We start from the raw sequence: 25,853 nt of genomic DNA on the forward strand, positions 1-25,853 counted from the left end.
ACCTTCCTACTCTGACGTATCGTGGCATGCTCGTGAATGCGACTGGCCCAAATCTTGTGATTGCCTAGAGAGTTGGTCCATGGAAACACTTCCACTTCCTACGACCACAATTTGTTATCTCTTCTTGACCGCTGAGCCTTTCTTCGGCCAACTTGTTCATCCATCTCAAAAGTCCTCGCGACTCCACCAAGGCCATGCCTCTCCGGGCTTCGCAACCTGGTAACATTCTAGCCGCCTTCCAAATAGCCTTTGGTATGCATTCGCTAACCATGTTTTCACAACAGGTAAGACTGCGCCCAAGTTCTTGCACGACCTCCTTCGACTCGATCCTCAATCCGTTCACGCCAACCGAAACATCCTCATCGACGACCCTCCACAGTACGATGGCAAGGCTCGCTCCGGTCCGGCCCTGGTCTTGGACAGAGGCAGTTGCAAGCATGAATACTATTCCCACCTAGAACGCTGCAACCTGCCACGTCTCGACGAGTCTGCACAACAAGACACTTGCTGGAAGGTCGCTGCTTCTTGCAAGAAATGTCGCCTCTACCTTACCCTATCCATCGACTATCCAGAAAGCGGCTGCAAACAACCATGTCCCAATCAAGATTATCCGCTCCACCATCTTCGTCACATCGAGACCAACCCCTCCGGTGTTGGCTACCACTTTGGCTGTTCAAACTTTGGCTGTCAGGCCCTTGTCCACGTTGTCTATGAGGCTCCGGTTTTGTCCAAAGAAGATGTATTGCTCCTCTCCGACGGCCAAGCTCTCAGCAGGCGCTATGAAGCTGTTCTGGATAACACTCCGGACCGCGAAGGCGTACGTCTGGCCAACCCTCTGGATGTGTACACACGCCTTAAGAGATACGTTTCGGACTCTCTTCTTGAGAGCAATGCTAGACGCAGCTTCCCCGCAAGGAATAAGAGATTTATGGAAGCATTTGGAACAGAATGCGACTCGCTTCTCCTCCGTTTGGGCTTTGAGAAAGCCGAAGACGGCGACGGCGAGCATCAATGGAAGCTGCCTTCACCGAAGCCAGTACATGATTCGGACCCGTTGCGTCTGACTCTTGAGAGACTGGTCTTGGAGCTGCAATATTTGATGGATGATTATTGTGCCAGCAACGCCAAGCCCAACCCTTCACGACCGTCTTATCGTGATGCAAAGGTGGATCTCGCACGTACACTGAGCGCACAAGGCTGTAAGATCTCCTGATCCTCGGAAACATTGAGCTGTGCTGACTGTTTGTTCGTAGACGACAAAGTGCCGGGACGCAATCTGGCGTCATCAGAAGAAGACCACCCGTGAGTGGCGTGTATACTGTGTGTCGTCAAGACATTGTGCTGACTATAGGAACAGCTGTTATGCCAGTCTTGGTGCCCTCGGTGACTTCTCAGACGGTCTGATAGAGTACTGCTATGAGAGGCAGACCATATGTGACCCTCAAGAAGGTCCTTATTACTTTGACTGTCTCCAGGACCTTGCAACAGGCAGGTCTAGCGAGCAGCTCATCCTCAAATCAAGCAAACTTGCATCTCAGAACGTTTTGAGCAAAAAGGTACTGGTTGCTTGCAACTCTAGTTTGGTTCAGCGACTGACGTGCCATGCAGGACATCGATCAGGCTTACAAGGCTCTGGGTATAGATCCAGATCGCCAGAAAACCGTAGGCGATGAAGAGATTATCGGAATCTACAGATCACGATGGTCAAGTTCTGGTCCCACAGGACGATCGGATCTCAAGGTAGCCTTGAGAACGTTAGGCAACGCAAGAAGTAGTCGACCTATGCTTGATGCTGCAGCAGATAGTAAGTGTAGCCTCGTCAGTGTGTGCAGCATTCGTTGACTGATATGAGCAGCCGTGGAAACATATGAGCAGGCACTTGCATGGCTTGATGCTAATGAATCACAAGCTGATGATACCATCATCGCACTGTATGGAGTCAAAGTAAGTCGAAAGTTGCATTACACGTGTCATTTGTTGTGCCTTGGAAGCCTCCTTCACCGAGGGTGAAACTCCACGTCTCCGGCGTTGTGGTTCCCGATCGAGACATCCACAAGCTCTCACGCTCGTCGATTGTTTGCACCTTCAAACGACAGCCCACAACAGTTCCATCGTTTACAATCATTACTTCCCTTCGCTTCGTGTTGCAGAACAAACCGACGCCCTGAACATAACTAATGCGTGTCTTTCAGGTTGACGATAGTCACAACGACCCAATGACGAAAGACCTCGCTCGTCGTGCCGTCGACATCATCGCCAAACAACGCAAGAGCGAGATGTTACACAGCTGGCTTGCTACAGGCGAGATGACATCTTCAACCATGTCCCTCGAAGATGCGTGCAAACACTTTGAACTTGAGGATCTAGACAAGATTGATCCAGATACGCTCGAGGCTGTTTTCTTGGTAGCTCCGCCGGGCACAACCACAGACAGAGCAACTGCCACCATCCGCAAAGCCATGGCCGATCGAGATGCCGGCAAACCTTCTCACTCTACAGAAACCTGGCCTGTGGGACTAATAAGCCATGGAAACACATGTTATCTCAACAGTCTTTTGCAATACTACTTCACGGTGAAGCCTCTGAGAGAGCTTGTGCTCGACTTTGACAATTACAAGTACGATCTGGCCACCCAGGGTGCAAAGAATGAGCGTGTTGGCAATCTTCATCGCCCAGAGTACGAGATTGAGTCCTTCCAAAGCCTCACCAATGATCTTCGCCATCTCTTCGAGCGCATGATCAGAGACCGAGGACCAGCAGTCAGACCTGAGGCGGACTTGGTCTGCAGAGCTTTCCTGAAACCAACAAGTCCCGAAGCAGATACGACAGGAGCACAGCAAGATGAGTCGGTGGACGTTAATATGACTTCAGCCGAAAATGTAAACACACCCGGTACTGTGGAAGAGTCGGCAATGATCTCTCAAGCCAGTTCGACGACACTTCAAGGTGACGCTACGCTTACTCCGCCAGCCACACCTAAAGGCGAGAAGGAAGGCGAATTGCTCGCGCCGCCGTTGCCGCCTAGAAGGCCCGCCACGCCATCGCAGACAAGCAAAACCAATCTCGAGAAGGCAGAAGAGGCTGCAAGACAACAGCAGGATGTTGCTGAAGTCATGGAAGAGTTGCTGACCAGACTGCGAGCATCCATTAAGCCGCTTGGTCAGGATTCCCAAGGAGAGCAGATGGACCAGCTTCGAGAGTAAGTCACTTTCTAATATCGTCGTAGCGAAACGCTAACTGACGGCTGTAGTATCTTCAACATGCGAATTGCGGACACGATCGTTGCGGAAGGCGAGGAAACCTCGACCAAAGAAGACGACTTTACCAATCTCATGCTTCTACCACCTTATGAGCCTACCAATATCTACTCAGCACTTGACAGAGTTCTCGACCTTCATCCAGAGCCAAACGCCAACAAGTCGGTCAGCGTGTACAAGACGTTCAAGTCTTTCCCACCGATACTTCAGATCAGCATCAATCGCATCTTGTTGGACCGTCATGGCAAACCAGCCAAGAGTGAACACAGCATAAAGATTGAGGAGTATCTCTACATGGACCGCTACTCGGAGGACGAGGCCATATTGGCCCGACGCAAGCAATGTTGGGAGTGGCGCAGACGTTTACGCGGCCTGCAGGCTGAGAAAGACATCATCCAAAAGACGAAAATCAACATCGATGGGCCTTCAACACTTGATGGTATCTCTGACTGGCTCTCCACTATCCCTGACGTGGATGAAATTCTGAAAGACGTAGGAGTTGACCCGGTCAATGTGCCTGAGGGTCTTGCATCGAACCTCCAACAGGAAAGCATTTCCCAGCGTGCTCATCTGACAGACATTGCCAAGGAGGTGCGAGAGCTGGAAGATGATATCGCAAAGCAGTTTTCTGGACCCGAGTTTGAGAAGCTCAAGTACCGCCTTCATGCCGTGTTCTTCCATCGCGGCTCCACCGGTCATGGCCACTACTGGACTTATATCTACGACATACATCACAACATCTGGCGACTGTACAATGACGAGACAGTCGAGGAATTCACCAAGATCAATGAAATTCTCAATGCAGAGGGCTGGCACCAGGGTACACCCACATATGCTGTGTACGTGCGAGACGACACCAAGGAGCAATACGTCGAGCCACTTCGTCGTGATGTTGAAGAGTTGGTCGACGAACCCATGCCTGACGCAGCGGCTTCTTTCTCGGCAGCACCCACGCAAACCAGCAGTGTCGGATTTGAAGGGGACTGGAAGCAGGAGCCAGAAGGACCACAACCGGTAGAAATCAACTGGTAGGCCCGGTGAGGGAAATCAAGAGCAGTCTACTCACTGCTTTTCTCCATAGACCAACAACACTCCCAACAGCACCACCTCTCGATTGAATCAACAAGGCGCAGTCGTCAAGCCACAGCCACAGAAGAAGTTCCGAACGTATACATGCAGAAGCGCTCGTTGGTATGAGAAGTAGTACATATGGTTTAAGCAGAGGAAGGATGCTGGAAAGGAATGGCTTTCGAGGAGGAAAGGTTGTTTGTTGCATTCTTTCGAGCACGACGAGGAGGCATGAATGCATGCATGGCTTGGGAAGACAAGAACGATTACTCACGGGCATTATGATAGAAAGCTTGCTTGCTATGATTGCTTTGCTTTTCTGCATAAAAGATGAGTAGCATGATGAACGGAAGAATGGAAGGAGGAAGTGCTATTGTACTATAATAATGCATTGTCAATCATCATCCAAAATCATGCCGTCTATTCCCCCATGTGATCTTGAAAAGGTCAACACGCACATCGATGCATGAATGCTATGTTGAAAAATGTTTTCCTCTGGAGTGTTATTTTCTGCCAAGACATGATGAGTTGATTCATCCGCTTCTGCAGAGATTCGAAGAAGTATACAATATCATCACATGCATCCACTTGGAGATTTTGAACGAAAAACGCACCGGTAGTCGAAATGCAGAGTGTTAGGAAGTAAACAAGTAGTAGCAATTACCTTTCTCCTCATCCGCTTACGACGACTTGATTAACCTGCGGCGACTTTTAGCTAATCATTTATACATAAAACATGGAAAAGAATCAGTTTAATGGAGATTGTAGAACTACTAGGGAAATGTTTTGTTATAAGGAAGAAGTACTGTAGGAAGAGTTGATATAGGGATATAGGATATGGGATATCTGTGCTAGAAAGTATAGGATTGTGATGGAATGGTATAAGGGGGAATAGATGTATCTAGGAGGAGGAGGTAGTGGTGGATGAGTGGAGGATTTGGTATTCCAGAAAATGGGCTATAAGTTAGAAGCTGAGTGTGTATGATGAGGAGTTTCCAGCATTGAGCACAAGGTCTTGTGAATGTGGTTGAGAAAGGAGCCGCGCTGTCTGGAAAAACGTGGTGTCCTGGTGGGTGTAGCTTGTTTCAGTATTGCGATAAGGCAAGAAGACCCCGATAGTATAGCATCCCTTGAATCAGTTGAGAGGGTCTAATTTTGTCAGGGCAGAGAGAGTAATGGGTTTTGGAGATTTCGGAAAGCAGTGAATGTAGGAGACTAGCTCTATGGTCATCTGAACGTCTTGGCTCTAGTCGATCGAATCAGACCATGATCCTCTTCTTGATTCATGATGACCATCAGACCGAGGTATACTGAGTGTTCCCTCAAGGAAATCCAAATCTTTCTGGTGTTCGCAGGCATGAGGATCTGCGCCTAGCTCGAGAAACAATTCTGCAGCTTCGTCATGCCGCCAATCGATAGCGCGCTGCCGCAACTCATTGAGCTCTTCAACACCGACAACCGTATCACCCAGTATCTCCAGTAAAAGAGGCACATCCGATAGACCCCCCCCTTGAACTCGAAAGTACAGCACCCCCAGTAACACAGATCTTGTAGTCTGTGCATCAAGTTCTGCACCCTTTTCCCAGAGTAAATTGATTATCCGTCCAAAATCCGGTCCCATTGCATACTTGATTGCAAATAACCATGGTCGTTGTGGTCTTCCGTTCCCGCAATCATGTCTGCATCCACGCGGATCTGCGCCGTATTCTATGAGTGTTTCGACACAAGCAAAGTAAGACGAGGTCAGGGCTTCGAACAAGGCTTCATGGAGGCAGAAGTGGGTACATGACGGATCCACTGCCAGATCCCGATCTTGCAGTCCAGCTGCCATCTCGGCTGACCGACGCCTTCGATCTTGAGCTCCATGCACACAACGGCCGGGTCTTCTGTTCATAAGGTGCAATTCTTTATTGGCGTTCGTTATAGTGTCCGACGACTGCTCCAGAAGCAGCCTGCTGTGTAGCAGAAAGCGTAGAAATTCTGGATGGGGGCTCATTGAGGCCATCCCGAAAGCGTCATTTCCGCGCATGGACCGACCATAGATACTGGCACCATGTTGCAGTAAAATTTGCGCAGTCATGACATGGCCATTGAACGAGGTTGCGACGAGGGGTATAGAGAACTGTCCGTCATTTGTTCCATTGACGTTTGCGCCATTTGCCAGCAGCATCTTGACCACACTGTCGTGTCCATGAAATGCAGCCGCATGAAGTGGGTTATCAGAACACTGGTCGGCATTGACGTCGGTACCAGCTTCCAACAACCGATGCACAACGGTTCCTAACCCCCAGTATGAAGCATGCGTCAAGGGTCCTTCGTAGAGCACGCCTAGATCTTTTTGATATGGGAGTGGTTTAGCGAAGCTCTTGTACATATAATCGTATAAACCATCATTCCAATCCTTGTACTCGAGCTTTCCGTTGCCTTCGGTGTGATTGTATAGTTTATTGTTGCCTTTAGCGGTACCAAGTCTAGCACTTTCCAATTGATAGAGCTTCAGAATAAGCTGGACCAAGGTATCGTCAGTAGTCTCGGCCACTTTCGCATGCTCCATCCAATGACTTGCTATAGCCGCGAACGGAAATTGGTACTGATCTGGATCCCAGAAATGATCGATAGGTAGGCTCATGAGGTAGCCAATGCAGGTTTGCGCGATGAGTCCTCTCGCGTGGACTTCTTCTGAGAGTTGATCAAACGGGCGGGCCAAATGCCGTGATCTCAGATATTCCTTTACAGATGAGTGTGCGAGATGTATTTCCTGCTGTTTATGATCTTGTTGATGTGTCTCAGAGGCGCCAATGACGGATACCAGACTTGAACAATCCAGAATCACGTGCTTGAGGTTAAATAATCGGTTTCCCTTCTCGAACGCAGGCGATTCCTCTGGTCGAACAGTAAGGGCATCGATCATCGCTCCGAAAGTGAGAGGGGTTTCGGACCATGTGAGAAGTCGGAGCATGAGCAAAACTTCCCTACACCTTGGACTTTGCTCAAGTGTGCCAAGAATCCGATTGTAAATCTCTTGAAGGGTCTTGGGGAGGTTATCAAGGGCCATCATGAGCCGTGGTGGATCCAAACATTTGCTCAGCTCATCTAGCTGGCATGCAGCTAATCGGAACCTGAAGCTGTTCAGCACATAAGATCACCAGTCTAAAAAGCCTTGACTTACATTCCATTGACTTGTTTCAAGATTCTGTTTTCAACCTCCTCTTGCAGGTTCCCGTGAGGGACCCAATGCTGAAACTCCTTGGTTTGAAATAACCGTGCATGGACATAACTCCTGATATCTTGATTGACATCGTCTGTGCCAACGCAGTAGAGTTGATCTTGTCTAGGCCAGCAGCAAATTGCAATATCCAGCGGACCGTATCTTTGAGACGTGATGAGCAGATGCAAGCTATCAATGTGCTCTTTATGCAGATCTTCCAACCAGTCTATCACGTCACTTGGCGAATCACATTCGTCGAGAGCATCAATGACTACCGTGATGCTGCTCAGCTTATGTAGAATGGCTTTGAGCGTGGCGGACAACTGCTTGATGGTAGCACTCGTGTTATCACGCCTGCACTCTTCATACATCTTTTGAACTTGTTCAGCAGCTTCCTTCGACCGTGAACCAAGTTGGAAGAGTAGCGACCGTAGCATTTGCGGCAAGTCTCGTCTGCCTCCGCCATTGACATCGAAGTAGAAGAACGCGGTAGGCGATGCTCGATCTTCTGAACGCAACTGATCTATGACGGACGATGCAAGAACAGTCTTTCCGCAACCGGAGATGCCATACAGCCAGAGAAACGAGTCTGGAGTTGTCCGCCAGTGACGATAGAGGTCGCTTTCAAGCAACCATCTGCACGTATCTTGGTGTCGATGATCCAGAGCTTTCTCGAGGGAGACCAAAGCGTCTGAGGGCGATAACCAATCTCGTATCTTGTCTGCTAGATTCATTTGGGTGGATTCCTCCACGGTGGTTCGCAACTGCCGCGTGTCATCTTGGATTGTGGTAATTTTGTCGGAAACTATGATCTATCAGAGGCATTCTCGCAACGATATGTGCAATCCCGTCACTAACATTCGTCGAGGACATCTTTCAGCCTCCTCTCGCTTTCTAGTCCTTGGGTCTTGATGGTTGCGAGAAGGTCCTTGGTGTATGCTGCAGCAGTCATCGCAGCATAGCCTTGCCATTCCTTGTTCTTGTGCGAGTCGCTGTAGTCGCAAATACCGCGCACCACCAAGCAGGGAAATTGGTTCATCATTCCAGCGGCCTCCATTTCGAAGCACAAAACGCCTTTGCTCCTTGCGAGATCGTCCCTGAGACGAGCGTCTTTCACGACTTGATTTGCGGAGGCGATGACACCGTAATGGACCGCTGGGTCATCTTCATCGTCCTCTCTCTGATGCCTCTCGATGAATTGGGAAGATTCCGTTCCACAGAGCTCTTCGCAGCTCCCATCATCTCCATCGGGATGTGGGATGTTGGACTTGTAGAGACGATCATGGAGTTGACTAGGTTGTTGGTACTTCTTCCGGAGTCTCGGTTTCTTCTCCAGGATTGTTTCGATGTTCTCCTTGATCTTGTGTCCGTCGCTATCGTAAAAGCTTTCTAGGTTCTTGATCGCAGCTAGAACTGCTGGGGGAGGCTGGTTGAGGTGGCCAGTCTGTTGAAACTCTCGGCCTTGGATAGTTTTACCGAAGTCGTACTGATATACGCCGCCGACGCCATTTGTAGGCTTGCTGACCACGACATCACCCAGACGAATGTTATTTTTTCTGCTTGGAACACCGCCTCCTATGCCAACCATCAACCCGAATTTGATATTTGGGAAGCTATTAAGCAAGTTCGCAGTGGCGCTTGATGCGGCATTGGTTCCAATTTCTGGGAGCACTGCGATAACAATGTTGTGGCCAGCCATCTCACCCAGCGTGTAACTGTTGGTATCGTTGGCTGCAAGGTGGCTGGTTGGTTGGTGTTCCACATCAAGGAATTGCCGTGCTGCTGTCAGCTCGAGGGTCAGAGCACAAATCCAACCCACGGTATATTGCGTCGAGTCCGACATGTTTCCGAGAGAAGTGGTGTCTGGTACGGCAGGTCAGGAGGCCACAGCATCAGCGGCAGCATACCTGTTTAAATATGTGCTTCTTATCGGTCAGGCTGACCAGGTGCATAGTGGCTTGCATGATGGACGTGTTGATTCGTGCGGAAAAGCGTCTGGAGCATCCTTCGGCCTCAGTCAAGCGTACTATTGGCAGCGGGATGTTGCGAAATGAGCATTCGCAGGATAACCATCAGCAGAAAATGGCAAGAAAAAGAATGAAACCAGATGAGAACTGAACGTCGAAAATGTTGTTGAGATGTCAGGGTCAGGGTGACATTCAATTTGAGGAGCCTCGGACCTTCCGGTGTGCTAAACTTTGTCACGCGCACCCTATAGAAATGCACAGTGTTTTTAAGATCTCTCTAGTCGTCCGCAGAGAGGCGCTAAGTATCATACTCTCGGTGGAGGGCTACACTGATCTTAAAAACATTGTGCATTTCTACAGACTAAATAACCCCGGGCATGGCCGTGGGAGATGGCTAGAAGTGACAGAATTTACTCGTACCACACGGGGAGGGAGGAAAGAGCTTTCCCCGCATGCTTCTCCATGTTTCACGAGCCAAAACACAAACCTTCAAGCAGCCATCGTCTATACCACAACACACACGATGCCTCTCCGACTTTCCAACCTCCGGGCGCCTGCCCTCCTCAAGCCCTCTCTATACAGCCGCCGTTTCTACAGCACACCATCATCAACAATAAAAGTCAGCCAAGTACCCGCACCGCACGCCGGCAGCATACGCATCCTCTCCCTCAATCGACCCTCTGCAAGAAACGCAATCTCCAAGCAATTACTCTCAGAACTCCGCCAACAAGTCGAGGAAATCAGCAACGAGCCTGAAGATGGTCCTACGAGGGCTTTGATCTTGGCTTCCGAGTCCGATCAAGCCTTCTGCGCCGGTGCCGATTTGAAGGAGAGATTGACCATGAGTGGTGATGAGTGAGTCTCACCCTCTGCCTTCACGATAGAAAGCGGTCACTGATAAGGTCTTGACAGAACAAAACAATTCCTCACGCTCCTTCGCGACACCTTCACCCGCCTCTCTCTCCTTCCCATTCCGACAATCTCGGCCATCTCCTCTGTCGCGTTTGGCGGCGGTCTAGAGCTAGCTCTCACGACTACCTTCCGCGTCTTCGGTTCCACGTCGACTGTCGCACTTCCCGAGACGAGGCTCGCCATTATTCCTGGCGCAGGAGGAACGTTCCGTCTGCCTGCTCTGATCGGAACTGCAAGAGCTAGAGACATGATCTTGACAGGTAGAAGAGTCACAGCAGCAGAAGCCTACTTCCTTGGCTTGTGCGATAGGCTCGTCGAAGTAGGTGGAGAGGGAGGTGACACAAAGAAGGAAAGGGACTTGGTCTTGGCACAGGCTGTCATGTTGGCAAGAGATGTTTGCGAAGGAGGACCCGTCGCTACAAGATCAGCATTACAAGCTGTGAATAGTTGGGGTGCTGGCGAAGAGGCCGAGAACCTGGCCTATGAGCGTGTTCTGGTGACACAGGATAGGATTGAAGCTCTCAAGGCTTTTGGTCAGAAGAGACCGCCTGTTTTCAAGGGACGATAGTGTCAATCTTTGCAACACATGAACAAACACTTCTTCATCACCACCGACTCCGCAATACTCATACTTTCGCGTCCTGGACCATCCTACCTGGATCTACGTAATCTACACATGCCAAAGCAGGGAGATCTGATTGATTAGATAACGATGCCAAGGCTTATAACGCCAACCTCGTCCTCCAGCGCAACTTCTACAATCGTTGGATAATATACCAGATTGCCATGGCTATAAAGCAAAAAGGTTTCTACCTGACTATCGAAGAGGAGCTATAGGCCTCTACGAGGTTTCGGAAGATTCAACATCGATCCATTTTACAGCAACAGATAAGTCGCGGATATGGTGCTAATACGGGCAAAGTGACCGGAAAAGATGCTCTTGTAAGGGCAGAATGCCAGGATATAGAGAAGAGACGAAAAGTTAGGTTTCACTGGGAAGCGCTGACTTTTACGCTCTCGGTGGAAGCCTGCACTGGTCTTCGAAACATTGTGTATTCCTCCAGCCCGGGACCTCAGTTGCGATTGCGAGAGGCGGCTAAGAGTGACAAGACTTAGCACGTTGGGAGGACGTGTCACGTCGTCCGTACCGCCTTCCTATTTCTTTTGAGATGGTCAAATTTGATGAAATTAGCTAGGCAAGTACGACCGCGGCTTTGTTTTTCTTGAGAAACAAGCTTCATCATCGATGCAGCGTCATGAATGTCTTCTTCGGCAGCTTTTATCATCACGCATCCATATCACGTATCTGTACCACCACAAAATGTCCGCACCCACCGTGTTTCCATTTCTCTCTCTTCCACCAGAGTTTCGTCGCATGGTATATCAATATTTCTTGGACGACGCCGAAGCGAGCGGCGACCGCGTCTTCTGTATTCAAGATAGTGGCAGTCAACCCTCGGGGATTTCAACGCGCAAAGGACTAGCATACCGACGGCGCCCCGATGGTCCTTCGTACTGTGATCTGAGTCCCACAGAGCACGTTATCTGGGACCGTGTCGAGCTAAGAGCACTACGAATGCTCGGACGTGCATTGCACCTTATTCTTCCCGAGATGCTCCCTTTCGTCTGGGCTCGAATAGCACCATCGATTCAAGGAGACCGGGCAGTCGCACAGTCATTCTTCAACGATCTATTTCGGCTCCCGGAGGCACCTTACACGTGCCTGAATATCCGTACCATCAATCTCTGCTCGCCTCAGGAGACCACTAATGCCGTCACTGGGACCAAGAGAAGCATGGACGACATTATTCCCACAAAGCAACTTGTCATGTTTCTTGTTCGAAACTTGCCTGAACTCAGGAATCTCAATGTGTGGGTATTATCAAGCCCTTATCACATCGGTACAAGACCCGCCACAGCCTCATGGCGCTTGCCAGGTCGCTATGGACTGATTCTAGCTGGTATACTGGCCTCGCTGCCTCTAAGAATTAGCGTCAACTTCTCAACCTACATTTCACGAGATGGAGAGTTGCTGATAGGTTATGCCCAAAGTAACAGTCACTTCCGAGGTCCCGATGCTCTCGCAATCGCGTACCTTGACAGATTGAATACTGCATACGAGAATGCTTATGCCACACGTCGCGTTGTCCACCTGCTCCGAGAAAACAAGCTAGAGCAGCTAGGGCAGCTAGGATCAACAGACGGTGAACGTTCGAAGGCTTTGGAAGCAATCGAAGATCGCATTCTGCAGGATACTATCGGACTGCGCTCGCTTTGCATCGATTGAATTACCAAAGCATGTACTGCCGAATTCGACTACGTTTCAGAGCCACCAAGAAAGATGTAGTGACGGATGATGATCGGATCTTTGCCCACACTGTCACTTGTCGACTTTCTTCCCACACACTATAGTCTCTTCAATCATTATCTGTTGTTGCTCTCCTATTTCCATATAATCACACTGTTCACACGATGAATGCTTTTCTTTCACGCTCGGGCTATCACGTTTGATGGGTTCCATGAAACCAGTGACGTGAATGTAGGGGCACAGAAATCGCGCCAGAATCAAATTCTCAGCCTGACGAGGCGTCTTGCGAAACAGCAGTCAAACAGCACAATTCTTTCTAGCTCTATGTAGTTATCCGAGGAAAATACAGAGAAGCGCCGCTCTTAGTGGACATCCACTTGATCATCAAAAGCATCCCAGGCCTGGGACCGGATGGATATCCAGTTGGATAAACGGTTGGATATGGATATGGGGTCTAATCCATCCAGTACATATCCATTGAATATCCAGTCTAGTAGTTTGGCAGGCCTAATTGGGTAATGTGTGTGCAAAAGTGGCCCAAATTTAGCGTACAAAGAAAATCCTCCGCAACGATTCGAACCATGGTTGCTATAAAATAGCAAGGAGGTCTTTTTAAGCTAGTTATCTATCGAAGTTTTCTTGTTGTTCCATCTCCAAGGACGAGGAATAATGCTCAGTTGGGGCTGAGGGGTATAGATCAAAAGCAAACAGTGTAACCAACAAATCATCAGCTTGACGACAAGGGCGATCCATCGGGAGTGAATATCGCTTCCTGGCTCCCTGGCAACCACAACTCAGTCAATTGTCCGAATAGCTTGGCGTCTGCGCCTGGTTGGTAACGCTGGAAAGACTTCGTCTTCTTGATCAACAACTGTATTCTGCGAGGCTGACAACATCGCCTAACATCACACTTCTTTGCACCACCCTGCTCAACGTCGCACTACTCAACATTGCACTGCTTACTATCCCGCGACTCATCATTCAACTATGACATCGCTTTTATCTCTCCCGCCAGAGCTTCGTGTGATTGTCTTCAATCTTTTGGTCAAGGATGCTATCAACGATCAAAGACATGTCGTTGCTCGCCCTGATGCCGTCGAAGCTGCTCAGGGTACTGTGCCTCTGTTCTACAAGCGTGAGAAGTGCGTTTGGCATCAAACCAGTGGCGCATGCGAGTTCAAGAAAGTCCCCTACGAAAGCCCTTCTTGTCAGTACATCTGTATGGATGCGTTGTTCAGTCTTGCCATGACCAACAAACTTCTCTATGCAGAGGTCGCTCCGATAATCTGGGGCAACGCAAACTACACCGTTCGTGGATCTCCTACTGCCATGCTCACTACGATGGAGGCTCACTTGGGCGTCCTTGGCTCCACTGCTATTGCCAACATCAACCATATCAACCTCATTCTGTTCGCCGACGTCACTCACGTAAGCGCTCGAAACGGTGCCAGAGAGGTCAGACAAGTCACCAAGCTCATTAGCGACCACCTCCCAAATCTCAGAAAGATGTCAGTCAGTGTCTCCAACAACCATGATCTGTTTGAACCCTTCAATGGCGCTGTTGCGCCGAGTCTCGCAGTAATCGAGCCACTGGGGCTCATTTCCTCGCGCGTTGATTTCACTTTTAACTCACATTCATACAACACATCGACATTACAATGGCTGCATTATTCCAAAGCCCCCAACTACTACACCCAAACTATCATCAACATGATGCAATCGTTGCGACTCACAATGCAACGTTGCCGTGCTCGAGCAAACCAGAGACGAAAGGGTCGACTTGTTGACCACCTGCTCGAGTCCCTGGAGGCGACCATTGACTTGCGTCGTTCAACGTTCGACTGTTCCAAATTTCAGAACTGCGAGTGATCACAGGACATGATCGTATGATCGGAGTCTCGCTTGAGAGGACGCTGAATCATACAAATTCGAGATATTCACAAGAACTCAAGAGGCCCACTAAGGAAACAAACCCGGAATATGATCAGCGAGACAGAAAATAGCTCATGATGCAGCGACTCTCAGCACTAAAGCAGGATTGATCGATACATATCAAGATGCAGGATGATTTAGGGAAAGCGCGAGAAGTTCAGCGAGAGCATGGTAGCTGTAAGTAAAACTCCCATGAGAATAAAACAAAGATACATTTACTGACGTTGTAGCGACAAAAGAACAACCCTGTACGCTTGGTTCAAACAGTGCAGTCTCCATTCGATGGTTCTGAGCCAAATACTGTTCAGGAAAGACAGGACGGGGTTTGAAGTAAATCTGGAAATGATGATTGAGTGAGAAGACTGAACAGCGAGGGAAGTCACGGACTTTTGACCAGACAAGTGCTTGGCTCATATGTCCTTGAGGTCCTGGAAACAACGAGGGACCGATTGTTGGGAGAAGTTGGTTCAGCGGACAAAAATGGTTTTTGGAGGAAGCCACGACTTCAACGATAGAGTAGCGCTTGTCGTTATTGGTGGTTGGGTGGTTGGACTTTTGGCAGGAGCATACCACATTGCGAAGTTCACACTTCCCCTTCCAGCTGTAATGATCTCAAGCTCGAGTCAGAAGCCCTCTAGATACACCGAGCAAGATTTCGAGGGGTTTGGCGCTCAGACACACAAGCACAAGACCTTTAGGTACATAATCCACTCAATCGCGCTCGTCGACGTTTCACCAACACGTCATAGAGTTCAACTGATAGTTCAAGTTCTTGGGGTAGCAGTTTTTGTTCTTTCTTGTCCTTTCTTGGACTTCCACAACAATTGGTGTAAACCCAGTCATTCCTCAAACGCCTTCAATCGTGCCATCTTTACAGCACAGCTTCGACTCTTGCATTAAATTCACTGCCTGCTCTCAACATGCCCCTGGGATTCGGGGCACTGAAAAAGCTCTCCAGAAAGGCACGTCCAAAGGCGAGCAACATGACCGAAGAGTCAGCACCTTTTACTACCCTAGAAAATCCAGAGAAGGTATCAGGTGCGTATGACTCACCTATGCTTCAAGCATTACTTACATGGCTCCAGACGTCTGGCGGTATTTCGCACGGAATTTGTGGCTTCGCCGAGGCAGAGACGTTGCAGCTGGTACCAGATACTTCGCCTGCGGTGTTAGCAACGACGGCGATGAGCAGCCAACAACCACTTTTACCTGCAACTTGATTCCCCGGGACCGCTCCATCGAAATTGAAGAGATTGCAGACTTGTGTTTGGCAATCGCGACGGCTTTGGTGCTGCATCATGAGGAGTTCAAGTGTCGTTGCGACTTTGACGTTCTTTGCAGAGGCAAAACCACGCAGCAAACGCGAAGGTTGTGTTATGCAGCAAAGTTCACTGCGGAGGAAGTCAGAGTGCGCATGGAGAAACACAATCAGCTATGCAGGTGCAAATGCTTCGATAATATGCTACCACAAGGACTGATCGTCAGACGTGTCTGAAACCAAGAAGGTAAAGAGAGGGAGCAGATGGAAATTATGAACAACAACGCTCTTAGCTTTCACATTTTGCGCTCGCACGTTCAGCAAGGCATTTGTAAGTGATGTCGTATGCTGATGAGTTGTGTACAGTTTACACATCCCTATGAACCTCAACCCGATGGAGCCGCTTGATCCAGTGTCTGTGCCAAACACATGGCATGATACTTTCCTCTCAGTCCTTGCAACTCCTCATGCGTGCCCATCTCCGCAATCTTGCCATCCTCAATTACAAAAATGACATCAGCATGTCTGATGGTGCTCAATCGATGAGCAACGGCGATAATTGTACGTCCCGCCGCAGCCTCATCAAGTGCTTGCTGCACTACTCGTTCACTTTGCGTGTCCAGTGCTGATGTCGCTTCATCTAGAAGCAGTAGTGCAGGCTTGCGAATAAGCGCTCGGGCTACAGCGATACGCTGACGCTGACCACCACTGAATTGAAGACCGCGAGAGCCGCAAGGTGTTTCAAGTCCTTCTGGTAAAGAAGTGATGAAGTCAAGGGCGTTGGCTTGACGGCAGGCTTCAAGTATCTCATCCTCAGAGGGCTCGTAGTTGAGTCCGATCGTGATGTTTTGCCGGACAGAGCCAAGATACAATGGAGGCTCTTGTTGCACCAGTGACATGGTGCTTCGATAGAGTTTCGGCGACATGAGCGAGATATCATCTTCATTCATCGTAATGCGGCCAGATGATGGATCGTAGAAGCGTTCGAGAAGAGAAACAATGGTGCTCTTACCACAACCAGAGGGACCGACGAACGCAGCGTATGTTCCTGCGGGTATCTTCATTGAGATGTCGCGCAGTACTTTTGCAGTCCCACGTTGCTTGTATTGAAAGTCGACATTCTCGAGTTCGATGCTCACATCATTTCCTTTGGGGCCTTTGCCCCTATTGCCATCGGTCTCACAGATGGTCGGCTTGATGGTTCGTAGCCAGAGGATATAGTTAACGCCTCCTTTTGCTTTGGTGATTGAGGTTGTGTAACCGAAGAACTGGGCGGCGCCCTGACCACCGAAGATGATGCAAAGAAATACAACGAAGAACTGCGTCGTAGAGTACTCGCCTTGTGCGATAAGCCTTGAGCCATACCAGAAACCAAGTCCCATGACGAGAAAGTCCGCTGATTGGGACAAGGCGTAGGGTATCAGGGTAACACTCTAAAAAGAAGCAACCGGTCAGCCAATAGTCTTCCAACGAAGTTCTGCCTCTGATCACCACTTACCAGACTTCGGATGACCTTTGAGACGATAGCATCCAAGGTTTTGCTGTACTCTTGCATCACAGAGGTCTCAAGTGCCAAGAAGCTGACTGTCCTTATTGAAGACACAGCTTCAGAAGCCAAGCCGGCACTGCTTGCAAACTGCTCTTCAGTCGAGGTTTCCAGTCTTTGGTCTAGTCTGATTCGAGTGTATCCACCACCAACGATGACCGTCAGTCCTGCAAATACCAAAGTGAGGCCTAGCTTCCACCCAAATGCGATTGCAACCACACTGGTAGCTATGATGTTGACCACAACGTTGAGCATGAGTCCGAGGTTTGCCGACATCAACTCCTGTACTGCAGAAGGAACTGATGACAGCTTAGCAGTCAACGCCCCCGAAGAATTTTCTGGTCGATCGAAGAAATCTTGATCGAAATGAACTATACGCTCAAGCATCTCTCGACGATAGCGATGGGTGAGTATCTGACCAACAGTGTTGTAAGATATCCCAATAAGGAAGTACCCAAACAGATTGACAATTGCCAGGACGAAAAACATAAGAGCATAGAAATCGGCTTGCGTTTTAGCTTCCGACCCTGTAAGAGTGAACACTCTGATCAATCGAGAAAATATGATTGCTTGTGCTGGTTGCGTGCCTCCGATAGTGAGGTAGACTGCACCCATGAGAAAATACCATGGGTACAGGTCTGGGTGCTCTCTGAGCATTACCAGGATACATTTGAGTAGTGAGTAATTGAGAGTGCCAGCAGCAAGCTTGTTTGCTGCTTGCTTCTGCGTCTTCGTGTCGGGTGCGAGCTCTGTACTTTGAACGGCAGTATCGAGTGTCTTTTCGTCAGTGTCTGTTTGTGTTGGCTTCTCCGGCAGATCATCGCTATCTTTGCTCGAACTCGTGTTTAGGTCTTGCGCTCGAACCATAGCCGCATATAGCCCGTCACGCTCAAGTAGTTCGCTGTGACTGCCTTGCTCGACCACTTTTCCACTCGTCATGACCGCAATATTGTCAGCCGCCATCACCGTAGCCAGCTTATGCGCGATGATTAGCGTGGTCTTGTTGAGCGAAACACGATTCAGTGCATTCTGAACAACCCTTTCTGCGCGAGGGTCTAGTGCGCTCGTTGCTTCGTCGAACAGAAGGATCTTCGGATCAGCAACAATGCTTCGGGCGATGGAGATCCGCTGGCGTTGTCCACCACTGAGCATACTTGCTCGCTCTCCTAGTTGTGTGTTGTATCCTTCAGGAAAGCCTTGGATGAAAACATGCGCATCAGACGCCATGCACGCTTGTTGGACGAGCTGCATTTGCCGCTCTTTGGTGAAGCCTAGTTGCTCTCCGATCAGACCCTTAGCAACATTGTCGAATACTGTGCCCTGAAACAGTGTCGGCTCTTGTTGAACAAGTCTGATATTGTTTCGTAGCCAATTCGTGTTTAAAGTGCTGAGGTCATGACCGTCCAAGAGAATGTGTCCTGAAGTCGGCTGATACCATCTTTCCAGTAGGCCAACCAGAGTCGACTTGCCACAGCCACTGGGCCCAACAAGAGCGGTAGTCTTACCCGCGGGTATACGCAAGTTTAGATCTTGTAGTACAGGGGCCGAGGGTCGGGAAGGATATGAGAAGCAAAGGTCGCGGATCTCGATGTCTCCAGAACAGACCTCAGGCTTCATACCTGCTGTAGAAAGAGGATCGAGCTGAGATGGCTTGTCGATTATGGCAAACAGCTCTGCTGCAGCAGATGATGCATTCGTGATAGCCTGAATCTGCGGCATAATGAGCATGACCGAGGTCGCACCAAGAGTGACACTCAATATAACTGTAAGGACAGTGCCGACATCTCCAATTTCCCCACTTCGAAACATGCGAAATCCTTGCCAGAACGCAAGCGAAGTACCTGACATGACCAGAAACGTCTGACCGGAGAATAGGACGCCATACAACAGTGACTTCTTCTTACCAGTGTTGTGTGCTGTTTGCAGGTATTCGTCGTACCACTCTACAATCTTTTGCTGTGCTCCAAATGCATGGATAGTTTTGACAGATCCAATAGCATCTTGAGCCAGAGTCGCTGCTCTAGAGTAAATGCGTGTCTATATGGCTTGTCAGTAATTGATAATATGTACCTCGGTATAGCGCGATCTTGACACAGCTAGTCAAGGCCTGTAAATCACTGAACTTACAATCTGGGCTTCGATGGGCGCATCAAGCCCTATACAGCCTCCTGTAATCACAACTATCGCCGGCACTATGCTCATCGTGATGAGAGCAAGCTTCCATTGAACGGTAAGCGCAACGATGTACGACGAGAAAAAAAGCGAGATGCCCATGACGAGCGAGAATAGCTTCTCAGCGATACCTTGGTTGATGCGGTGGCCGTCTGGTAATAATTTAGCAATGCACTCAATGCCATAGAGAAGCTCATACTTGTAGTGACTTGAGTTGCAGCGGATCCATTGCCTTGCAAGTCGAAATGGTAAATCTCCTTTCTTAGTAAGCTTTCCAGGAATGCCTTCCTCAAAGAGTTTGTTGTTCTAGCAGCAGCGACACAGAGGCATAGGGTCGCTATGTAGCCAATGACGAAACGGCCGACAAAAAGGTACACAAAGTAAAGCACTTGGCGGTTGATGCTATCTTGGAATTGATTTGCTGTGCCTTGACCCACTGCTTGGTTGTTGAATGAGGTGGTAGAAGACCCGAAGACCACAGTCATCAATGGAAGAGTGGCACCGACTGCCACAGCGCCTGCTATACCCATGGCGTACAAGATATAGTCCAAGTTGTCGCCATATTTGAATATCCGCTTTTGGAATGATCAGTCCACTGCAGATATTCAGTTGCCTCCTTACTCACAAAGTATGTTCCTAGGAATCCTTTGGCCTGGTTACTGTCCGGCTTTTTTCCAGTTTCAAACTGTTCATGGTCTTGAGATGAGGACTTTGAAGATCCAGCTTTCTCCATAGCGCTTTCCTCAGCGAGTTGTGGTGCCCCGAGAGCGGGCTCGGGAGCAGTTATTGGTGCAGCCATCCGGAGATGTGATTTTTTCGTTGACGAATGTCCTCAATGACACCCTATAGAATCCAGGAGCCTGAAGGTATTTGATAAGACGTTACTCTAGACATTCCTTGTTTACCCCACATGTATCAAGTACCTAAGTCTTGGAGGCTCTCTGAATCTATTCTACAGACTCCTAAAGCCGCGGGCGTCAGAGTCGAAACTTTATCCGACTTCGCACGATAGAACGATCTTGGACCAAAGCAGTTCGATTGAAGCCGTCATCCAAGGCCTGTGCACTTGATCTTATGGTGGTCTAGGACAAATGCATCTTGTCATGACCAGTGTCGTGATCTTGGCAATGCACGACTTCAGGCATCAGCATTCCATGGCTTGGCGGCATAGCAAAATCGCTACAACGGTTCTTGATGTTATTCGTTGGTACGAGTAGACACCCATCAAACTCGACAGACGCGTGAAGAGTCTTGACATGCGAGTAATGTCGCGTTTATGGCCTCCAGACCAGTCCCCCCTTCAATCTGTGAATTGGGCAGCCGCATGAACTCGATACAACTATGAACCACATGTGAGATATCCACGGACACAGTTGTAAGGAAATCGATGTTTAGAGACGAAAGGGTGCGTGGCGTCGCCGTACCTCGGTTAGTCAGCCGGCAAGCTCCGTTGAGCTCTTTCCAATCGCATCAAGGGCATTTCGGACTTCATCATTCATACCACAATCATCTCACGACGTACTTTGTGAATGATGTGTCGCGTAACCTCGAGCACATCTACCACGTCGGCAGCCTGCATGTCTAAGGGTGATGTGAGTTGAAAGCAGACACATGGGCTTCTTCTGTACAGCGCATAGTATTTCATCCGCCGACCGGTTCCACCGATGCAAGTGTGAAAATGCACGAATGCTTTCAGCTTGGGAAGAGGATCTATTGAGAGCTCAAATACCATGGCCTCTCACTCAAGGAGCTCTAGTATCTGAAAACCTTCATGCAGTTGGACAGCCAGATTCCTGCTGGGATTTGTCGCTGGAGCATGCGCTCGATAGAGAAATGACCCGCGTTTGATATCCGCTCCGCTTCACTGATTGCGTTTCACTTCTCTTGACCGCTCCAATGTTCGCTTCAGATTATCTTCTTCCCCCATCGATCGATCATCAACCAAGTTTTGTTCTCAAGTCAACTATCCAACTTCATCATGGAGGTGTTCCTCAGCCGTATACCGCCCCATTGTACGGAGCGCGACTTGAAAAGACAGCTCCGCGCACCTCTCTCTGAGTTTGGTATCACAAACTACGTGTGCGAGAAATTCGGCAGCAAGCCTTGTGGCAAGCTGATCTTCCTCGATGTTGCAAAAGGCGAGCAGTTTCTTGCAAAGTATGGCCTCGTCAATGGCCAGCGCAAGTCAGCTTTCCCGCTCACTATGAACGGTCAACCCGTAAACTGCTCACTGTCCAAGAACCAGCCAGATCCATGGCTGCTACGCAGTCTCAAGGCCAACATCATCGCTCAGCCCCAGGCGCTTGCACAAAGTCGACCTACCAATGGGGGATCCCAGGCGACTACTTTTAGTATATCCTCTCTACACTGCGGAATTTGGTCATTCGTCGATGGTGAGCTCACCTTTGTGCCTCATTACATCGACGTAAGACAGGGCAAGATCATTTTTGGCCAACGTCAAACTGCCATACTATTTGACGATAGCCATGGCAATGACCACGGCGAACAGTTCGCCACTCGTATCAATATCAAATACTTCGACATCGATACGGCGACTAGTGGCAATTACGAGCATCCGACCATCACCTTCAACCTTCACTGTCCACCGAGCTTCTATTGCTCACCCTCGGTAGAGCTCGTGGACCTGTTCGCCCGGGTGGGGCTCATGAATCCTGGGCTGAGAATGCAGCCACCGAAGAAGAAGCGTGTCACCAGTATCAACCAGGCCCATGCCGCCGTGGCATCTACTTGCCATGTCTACCAAATCCAGCTTGCCGATTACAGACAGCTTCCAGATGTCTTCCGCCTGCTGAAGCACAATCGTCATACCGCATCCGTTACCGTCAATCATCCGACACCATCCATGCCCCCTTCTATGGCTCTCAGCGGCGCGTTCGCGCGACTAGAGCTACATCTTGCCTCGATGCAGCCCTATCGTGATCTCGCTTTCGATGTGAAGTTTCAGCTTCTCCGCTTGGCCAGGAACGGGGCGCTCCAGCCGGATCAAGTTGTTCTGATCTTACCCGCGATTTCTCTGCTGGTAGCTAACCACGATGGACCGGCCATAGTCGAGTCGTTGAAGCGTCTCTATCATAGCCTGCAGTTGATTGGACCTCATGTCGAGGCACAAAGCTATTCTATCGAGACACTCACCAACAACTTGCTTGACTACGCCCAAGACTACGATCGATCAAAGCTTCAGAACTCATATGACCAAGCCAACCACCATGCTCATATTGTTCTGGTCCACAAGTTGACGGTCACTCCAGCCGGTGTGTATCTGGAGGGACCTGAGCCAGAAGTCAGTAATCGTGTGCTGAGAAAGTATGAAGATCACCCCGATTATTTCATGCGCGTCACTTTTGTGGATGAGGATGGCGAACCAGTGCGCTTTGACGGTCAAGCCGACCAGAAAGAAGTCTACGCTCGCTTCAAGAAGTTTATGGAGTCAGAGTATGTTATCGCAGGCAGAGGCTTTTCCTTCCTAGGATTCTCGCATTCAAGTCTTCGTTCGCAGACCTGTTGGTTCATGGCACCTTTCGAATTTGAAGGCACACTGATGCATGCTCCAGAGCTCATCAAAGGGCTTGGAGACTTCAGCCATATCCGCTCTCCCGCTCGTTGCGCTGCTCGTATTGGTCAGTCTTTCACTGATACGACCGGTACTGTAGAGGTGGAAGCTGGTATGCTTGGACGCATTCCAGACGTCGAACGCAATGGACGTTGCTTCAGTGACGGTTGTGGTACCATCTCTCTTGACCTTCTCCGCAAGGTCTGGCGTGTCTATGGTCCACGTCGTACGCTCAAGCCCACCATCCTCCAGATCAGATTCGATGGTGCGAAAGGAGTCGTGTCTCTTGACCGCCGTCTTGGCGACGAGCAGTTCAATATTCGCCCTTCCATGGTGAAGTTCTCTGGTTCTGGCTCCATCACACTCGAAGTCTGCGGTGCAGCTTGGCGCCCTTATCCCATGGTGCTCAACCGTCAGTTTATCAAGATTCTTGAGGATCTGCAGGTGCCCATCGAGTCTTTCATGCGTCTACAAGAACAGGCCGTGGAGAAGCTGAGAATGATGACCACCAATACTTACAACGCCTCATTCCTTCTGAATGACACTCAGACAAGCAAAGCTGCAAGGCTTCCATCCCTGATCGACATGCTGGCCGACATTGGCCTCGACTACCACGATGATACTTTCCTTCGTGGTGTCGTCGAGATGGCTGTAATCACAAAGCTGCGCGAGATCAAGTACAAGGGCCGCATCCCGGTCCAGAATGGAGTCACACTCTATGGCATCATGGATGAAACTGGCTATCTCAAAGAGGGACAGATCTACGTTACCACGCAGAGCTCCCCTGATAAGCCAAAGAAAGTCCTGACTGGGGGCAAGGTCATTATCACACGTTCCCCTGCTCTCCATCCTGGTGACATCAGAACCGTGGAAGCCATCGACGTGCCCAGCACTTCTCCTCTCGATCAGCTTCGCAACTGCGTTGTATTCAGTCAACATGGCGACCGCGACCTTCCCAGTCAACTCAGCGGAGGTGACCTGGACGGCGACCTCTACAATGTCATCTTCGAGCCTACGTTGATGCCTCAGGTAAACAGTGCTCCGCCAGCTGACTACCCTCGAGTTCCTGGTTACGAGCTTGAGCGCGAAGTCACCATTCACGACATGAGTTCCTTCTTCGTCGAATTCATGGAGACTGATCAACTTGGTCAGATTTGCAACCGCCATCTCCAGATTGCTGACCAGAAGCTTCGGGGCGTGTTCGACGATGACTGTATTGCTCTTGCCGACATGGCATCACAAGCTGTCGACTTCTCCAAGACTGGCATTGCGGTAAGTCCTGCTCTTGGCCATTGACCCATCGACCAATCTAACAACCCACAGGTGAGTATGGACCGCGCTCCTCGAGCCCAGCGCGTCAAGCCCGACTTCATGGCCCCTAGCCCCCGTGTCATCCTCGAATCTGGTGGTCTCGCAAGCTTCCAAGACGCTCTCGAAAACGAACAAGACGAAGAAAACGACCCCATCAGCGATCTTGACGGCGTCCGTCCGATTCGTTACTACCGCAGTGAAAAAGCCCTCGGCCACCTCTATCGCGCAATCGACGAACACCAATTTCTAGAGACTATGCAGAATGTGCCTAAACTGGCTCATGGACTGGAAGATACCGTGCTGGACACCCTGTGGACCTATATCCAACAGCACATTTCTGTTGTTCAGTGGCAGCATCACACAGATCTGGCTAGACAGATTAGAGATGGGTAAGTGTTTTGCTACATTCCACACACAATAAACGGCCCGCTAACACTTCTTTCGCAGTTACGAACAAACCCTCCTCCAATCCCTCTACCAATTTGCTTCCTCACCACGCCACCCGCTCACCGAGACCGAGATCTTCTCTGGCACTATCCTCGGCCGCGACGGTGGAAAGCAATCCAAGCGCGTCCGCGAGACCACTCAAGCCATGCGCGCACAACTCGAAGACGTCCTCACCTTCACCATCTCCCGCATCATCGATGGCGACTATGACGAAGACGACCGCAATGAAGAAGCTCTGCCCAGAGCTATTGCATGTCTGGCTATTGGCATGAATGAACCTTCGTACGGAGATAAGAAGGTTGGCGATTTGCAGAGTTGGAAGTACATCGCTGCCGGTGTTTGCCTGAGAGAGGTCAAGAGGTGGTTTGCTGTTGACATGGGAAGATATGCTTTGCCGATAGTGCGTCGTTGATGAGACAGAACGAAGAGGAAAGGACATACCAGGTTGCTCCATGATTGCTGCCACGATAGTGTATGAATGACGGAGGAAGGAACACAAAACAAGAACCACATGAGAAAGGTCAACAAGGCTTGCAATGATGAAGCTGGGGATTTCACCGCAGAATTGTAGCAGGCAGCTGCGACGATTCTAAAAGAGAAGTAGCCAACGAGAAACAAAACGTAATTCTAATCTCGAGCAATAGTGAATGAGCTCCATCTCTCCTTCCCCAATAAGTTCTCGAAGCAAGCGCTCTGGCCTGACAGACGTTGGAAAAGATCATGTTGCCCATTCTTCTCTTCCCTTCCCTTGACAACAATCGAGCATGTTCATTTTGCCTTCTCCTATCACGCCGCTGGAATGCACAATGTTTTTCAGGTCAACACGTTCGTCCACTGAGAAGCGCTAGACGCCAAACTCTCAGTCTCGTTCTCTCATAGCGTCATCGTCGATCTCT

The 25,853-nt window shown here is 49.7% G+C and overlaps 7 protein-coding genes across 7 annotated transcripts; 5 read left to right on the forward strand and 2 right to left on the reverse strand.

The window, feature by feature from the left end:
- Positions 1-29: 29 nt before the first annotated feature.
- Positions 30-4,781, forward strand: M438DRAFT_298352 (cysteine proteinase). The gene is made up of 8 exons (XM_029901991.1): positions 30-219; positions 285-1,199; positions 1,254-1,302; positions 1,358-1,556; positions 1,609-1,804; positions 1,856-1,944; positions 2,193-3,199; positions 3,251-4,781. Exons 1-8 carry the CDS (start codon positions 195-197, stop codon positions 4,287-4,289), a joined length of 3,519 nt encoding a protein of 1,172 aa, XP_029759513.1. The 5' UTR covers positions 30-194; the 3' UTR covers positions 4,290-4,781.
- Positions 4,782-5,568: 787 nt separating this feature from the next.
- M438DRAFT_406297 (uncharacterized protein) lies at positions 5,569-9,376 on the reverse strand (the record flags this gene model as incomplete). Its single annotated transcript, XM_029909835.1, has 3 exons — positions 5,569-7,444; positions 7,495-8,338; positions 8,392-9,376. The coding sequence occupies 3 exons, from the start codon at positions 9,374-9,376 to the stop codon at positions 5,572-5,574; spliced, it is 3,702 nt and encodes a 1,233-aa protein (XP_029759514.1).
- Positions 9,377-9,938: 562 nt separating this feature from the next.
- On the forward strand, positions 9,939-11,423 carry M438DRAFT_366038 (ClpP/crotonase). The gene is made up of 2 exons (XM_029907845.1): positions 9,939-10,355; positions 10,413-11,423. Exons 1-2 carry the CDS (start codon positions 10,024-10,026, stop codon positions 10,978-10,980), a joined length of 900 nt encoding a protein of 299 aa, XP_029759515.1. The 5' UTR covers positions 9,939-10,023; the 3' UTR covers positions 10,981-11,423.
- Positions 11,424-11,733: 310 nt separating this feature from the next.
- M438DRAFT_335948 (uncharacterized protein) lies at positions 11,734-12,699 on the forward strand (the record flags this gene model as incomplete). The annotated part of the gene is made up of 1 exon (XM_029903848.1): positions 11,734-12,699. The coding sequence occupies one exon, from the start codon at positions 11,734-11,736 to the stop codon at positions 12,697-12,699; it is 966 nt and encodes a 321-aa protein (XP_029759516.1).
- An 886-nt stretch (positions 12,700-13,585) lies between these two features.
- On the forward strand, positions 13,586-14,589 carry M438DRAFT_380836 (uncharacterized protein; the record flags this gene model as incomplete). Its single annotated transcript, XM_029908892.1, has 1 exon — positions 13,586-14,589. Exon 1 carries the CDS (start codon positions 13,708-13,710, stop codon positions 14,587-14,589), a length of 882 nt encoding a protein of 293 aa, XP_029759517.1. The 5' UTR covers positions 13,586-13,707.
- A 1,707-nt stretch (positions 14,590-16,296) lies between these two features.
- M438DRAFT_375161 (putative ABC transporter) lies at positions 16,297-20,427 on the reverse strand (the record flags this gene model as incomplete). The annotated part of the gene is made up of 5 exons (XM_029908555.1): positions 16,297-17,343; positions 17,409-19,493; positions 19,584-19,780; positions 19,828-20,203; positions 20,254-20,427. 5 exons carry the CDS (start codon positions 20,425-20,427, stop codon positions 16,297-16,299), a joined length of 3,879 nt encoding a protein of 1,292 aa, XP_029759518.1.
- A 983-nt stretch (positions 20,428-21,410) lies between these two features.
- On the forward strand, positions 21,411-25,440 carry M438DRAFT_30880 (RNA-directed RNA polymerase). Its single transcript, XM_029902362.1, has 3 exons — positions 21,411-24,471; positions 24,523-24,899; positions 24,958-25,440. Exons 1-3 carry the CDS (start codon positions 21,607-21,609, stop codon positions 25,367-25,369), a joined length of 3,654 nt encoding a protein of 1,217 aa, XP_029759519.1. The 5' UTR covers positions 21,411-21,606; the 3' UTR covers positions 25,370-25,440.
- Positions 25,441-25,853: the final 413 nt, after the last annotated feature.

Source organism: Aureobasidium pullulans (genome assembly GCF_000721785.1).
Source record: "Aureobasidium pullulans EXF-150 unplaced genomic scaffold scaffold_11, whole genome shotgun sequence".
NCBI classification, from domain to species: domain Eukaryota; kingdom Fungi; phylum Ascomycota; class Dothideomycetes; order Dothideales; family Saccotheciaceae; genus Aureobasidium; species Aureobasidium pullulans.

What these genes read in the sequence shown, in the direction of transcription:
- M438DRAFT_298352 (XM_029901991.1), top strand. Translation starts at nt 195, where the DNA reads ATGCCTCTCCGGGCTTCGCAACCTG. An exon ending in TCATCAGAAGAAGACCACCC is followed by an intron (nt 1,303 to 1,357) that starts GTGAGTGGCGTG and finishes CTATAGGAACAG; the next exon opens with CTGTTATGCCAGTCTTGGTG. An exon ending in TCGCACTGTATGGAGTCAAA is followed by an intron (nt 1,945 to 2,192) that starts GTAAGTCGAAAG and finishes CGTGTCTTTCAG; the next exon opens with GTTGACGATAGTCACAACGA.
- M438DRAFT_366038 (XM_029907845.1), top strand. Translation starts at nt 10,024, where the DNA reads ATGCCTCTCCGACTTTCCAACCTCCGGGCGCCTGCCCTCCTCAAGCCC. An exon ending in TTGACCATGAGTGGTGATGA is followed by an intron (nt 10,356 to 10,412) that starts GTGAGTCTCACC and finishes AGGTCTTGACAG; the next exon opens with AACAAAACAATTCCTCACGC.
- M438DRAFT_30880 (XM_029902362.1), top strand. Translation starts at nt 21,607, where the DNA reads ATGGAGGTGTTCCTCAGCCGTATACCGCCCCATTGTACGGAGCGCGAC. An exon ending in TCTCCAAGACTGGCATTGCG is followed by an intron (nt 24,472 to 24,522) that starts GTAAGTCCTGCT and finishes AACAACCCACAG; the next exon opens with GTGAGTATGGACCGCGCTCC. An exon ending in GCTAGACAGATTAGAGATGG is followed by an intron (nt 24,900 to 24,957) that starts GTAAGTGTTTTG and finishes CTTCTTTCGCAG; the next exon opens with TTACGAACAAACCCTCCTCC.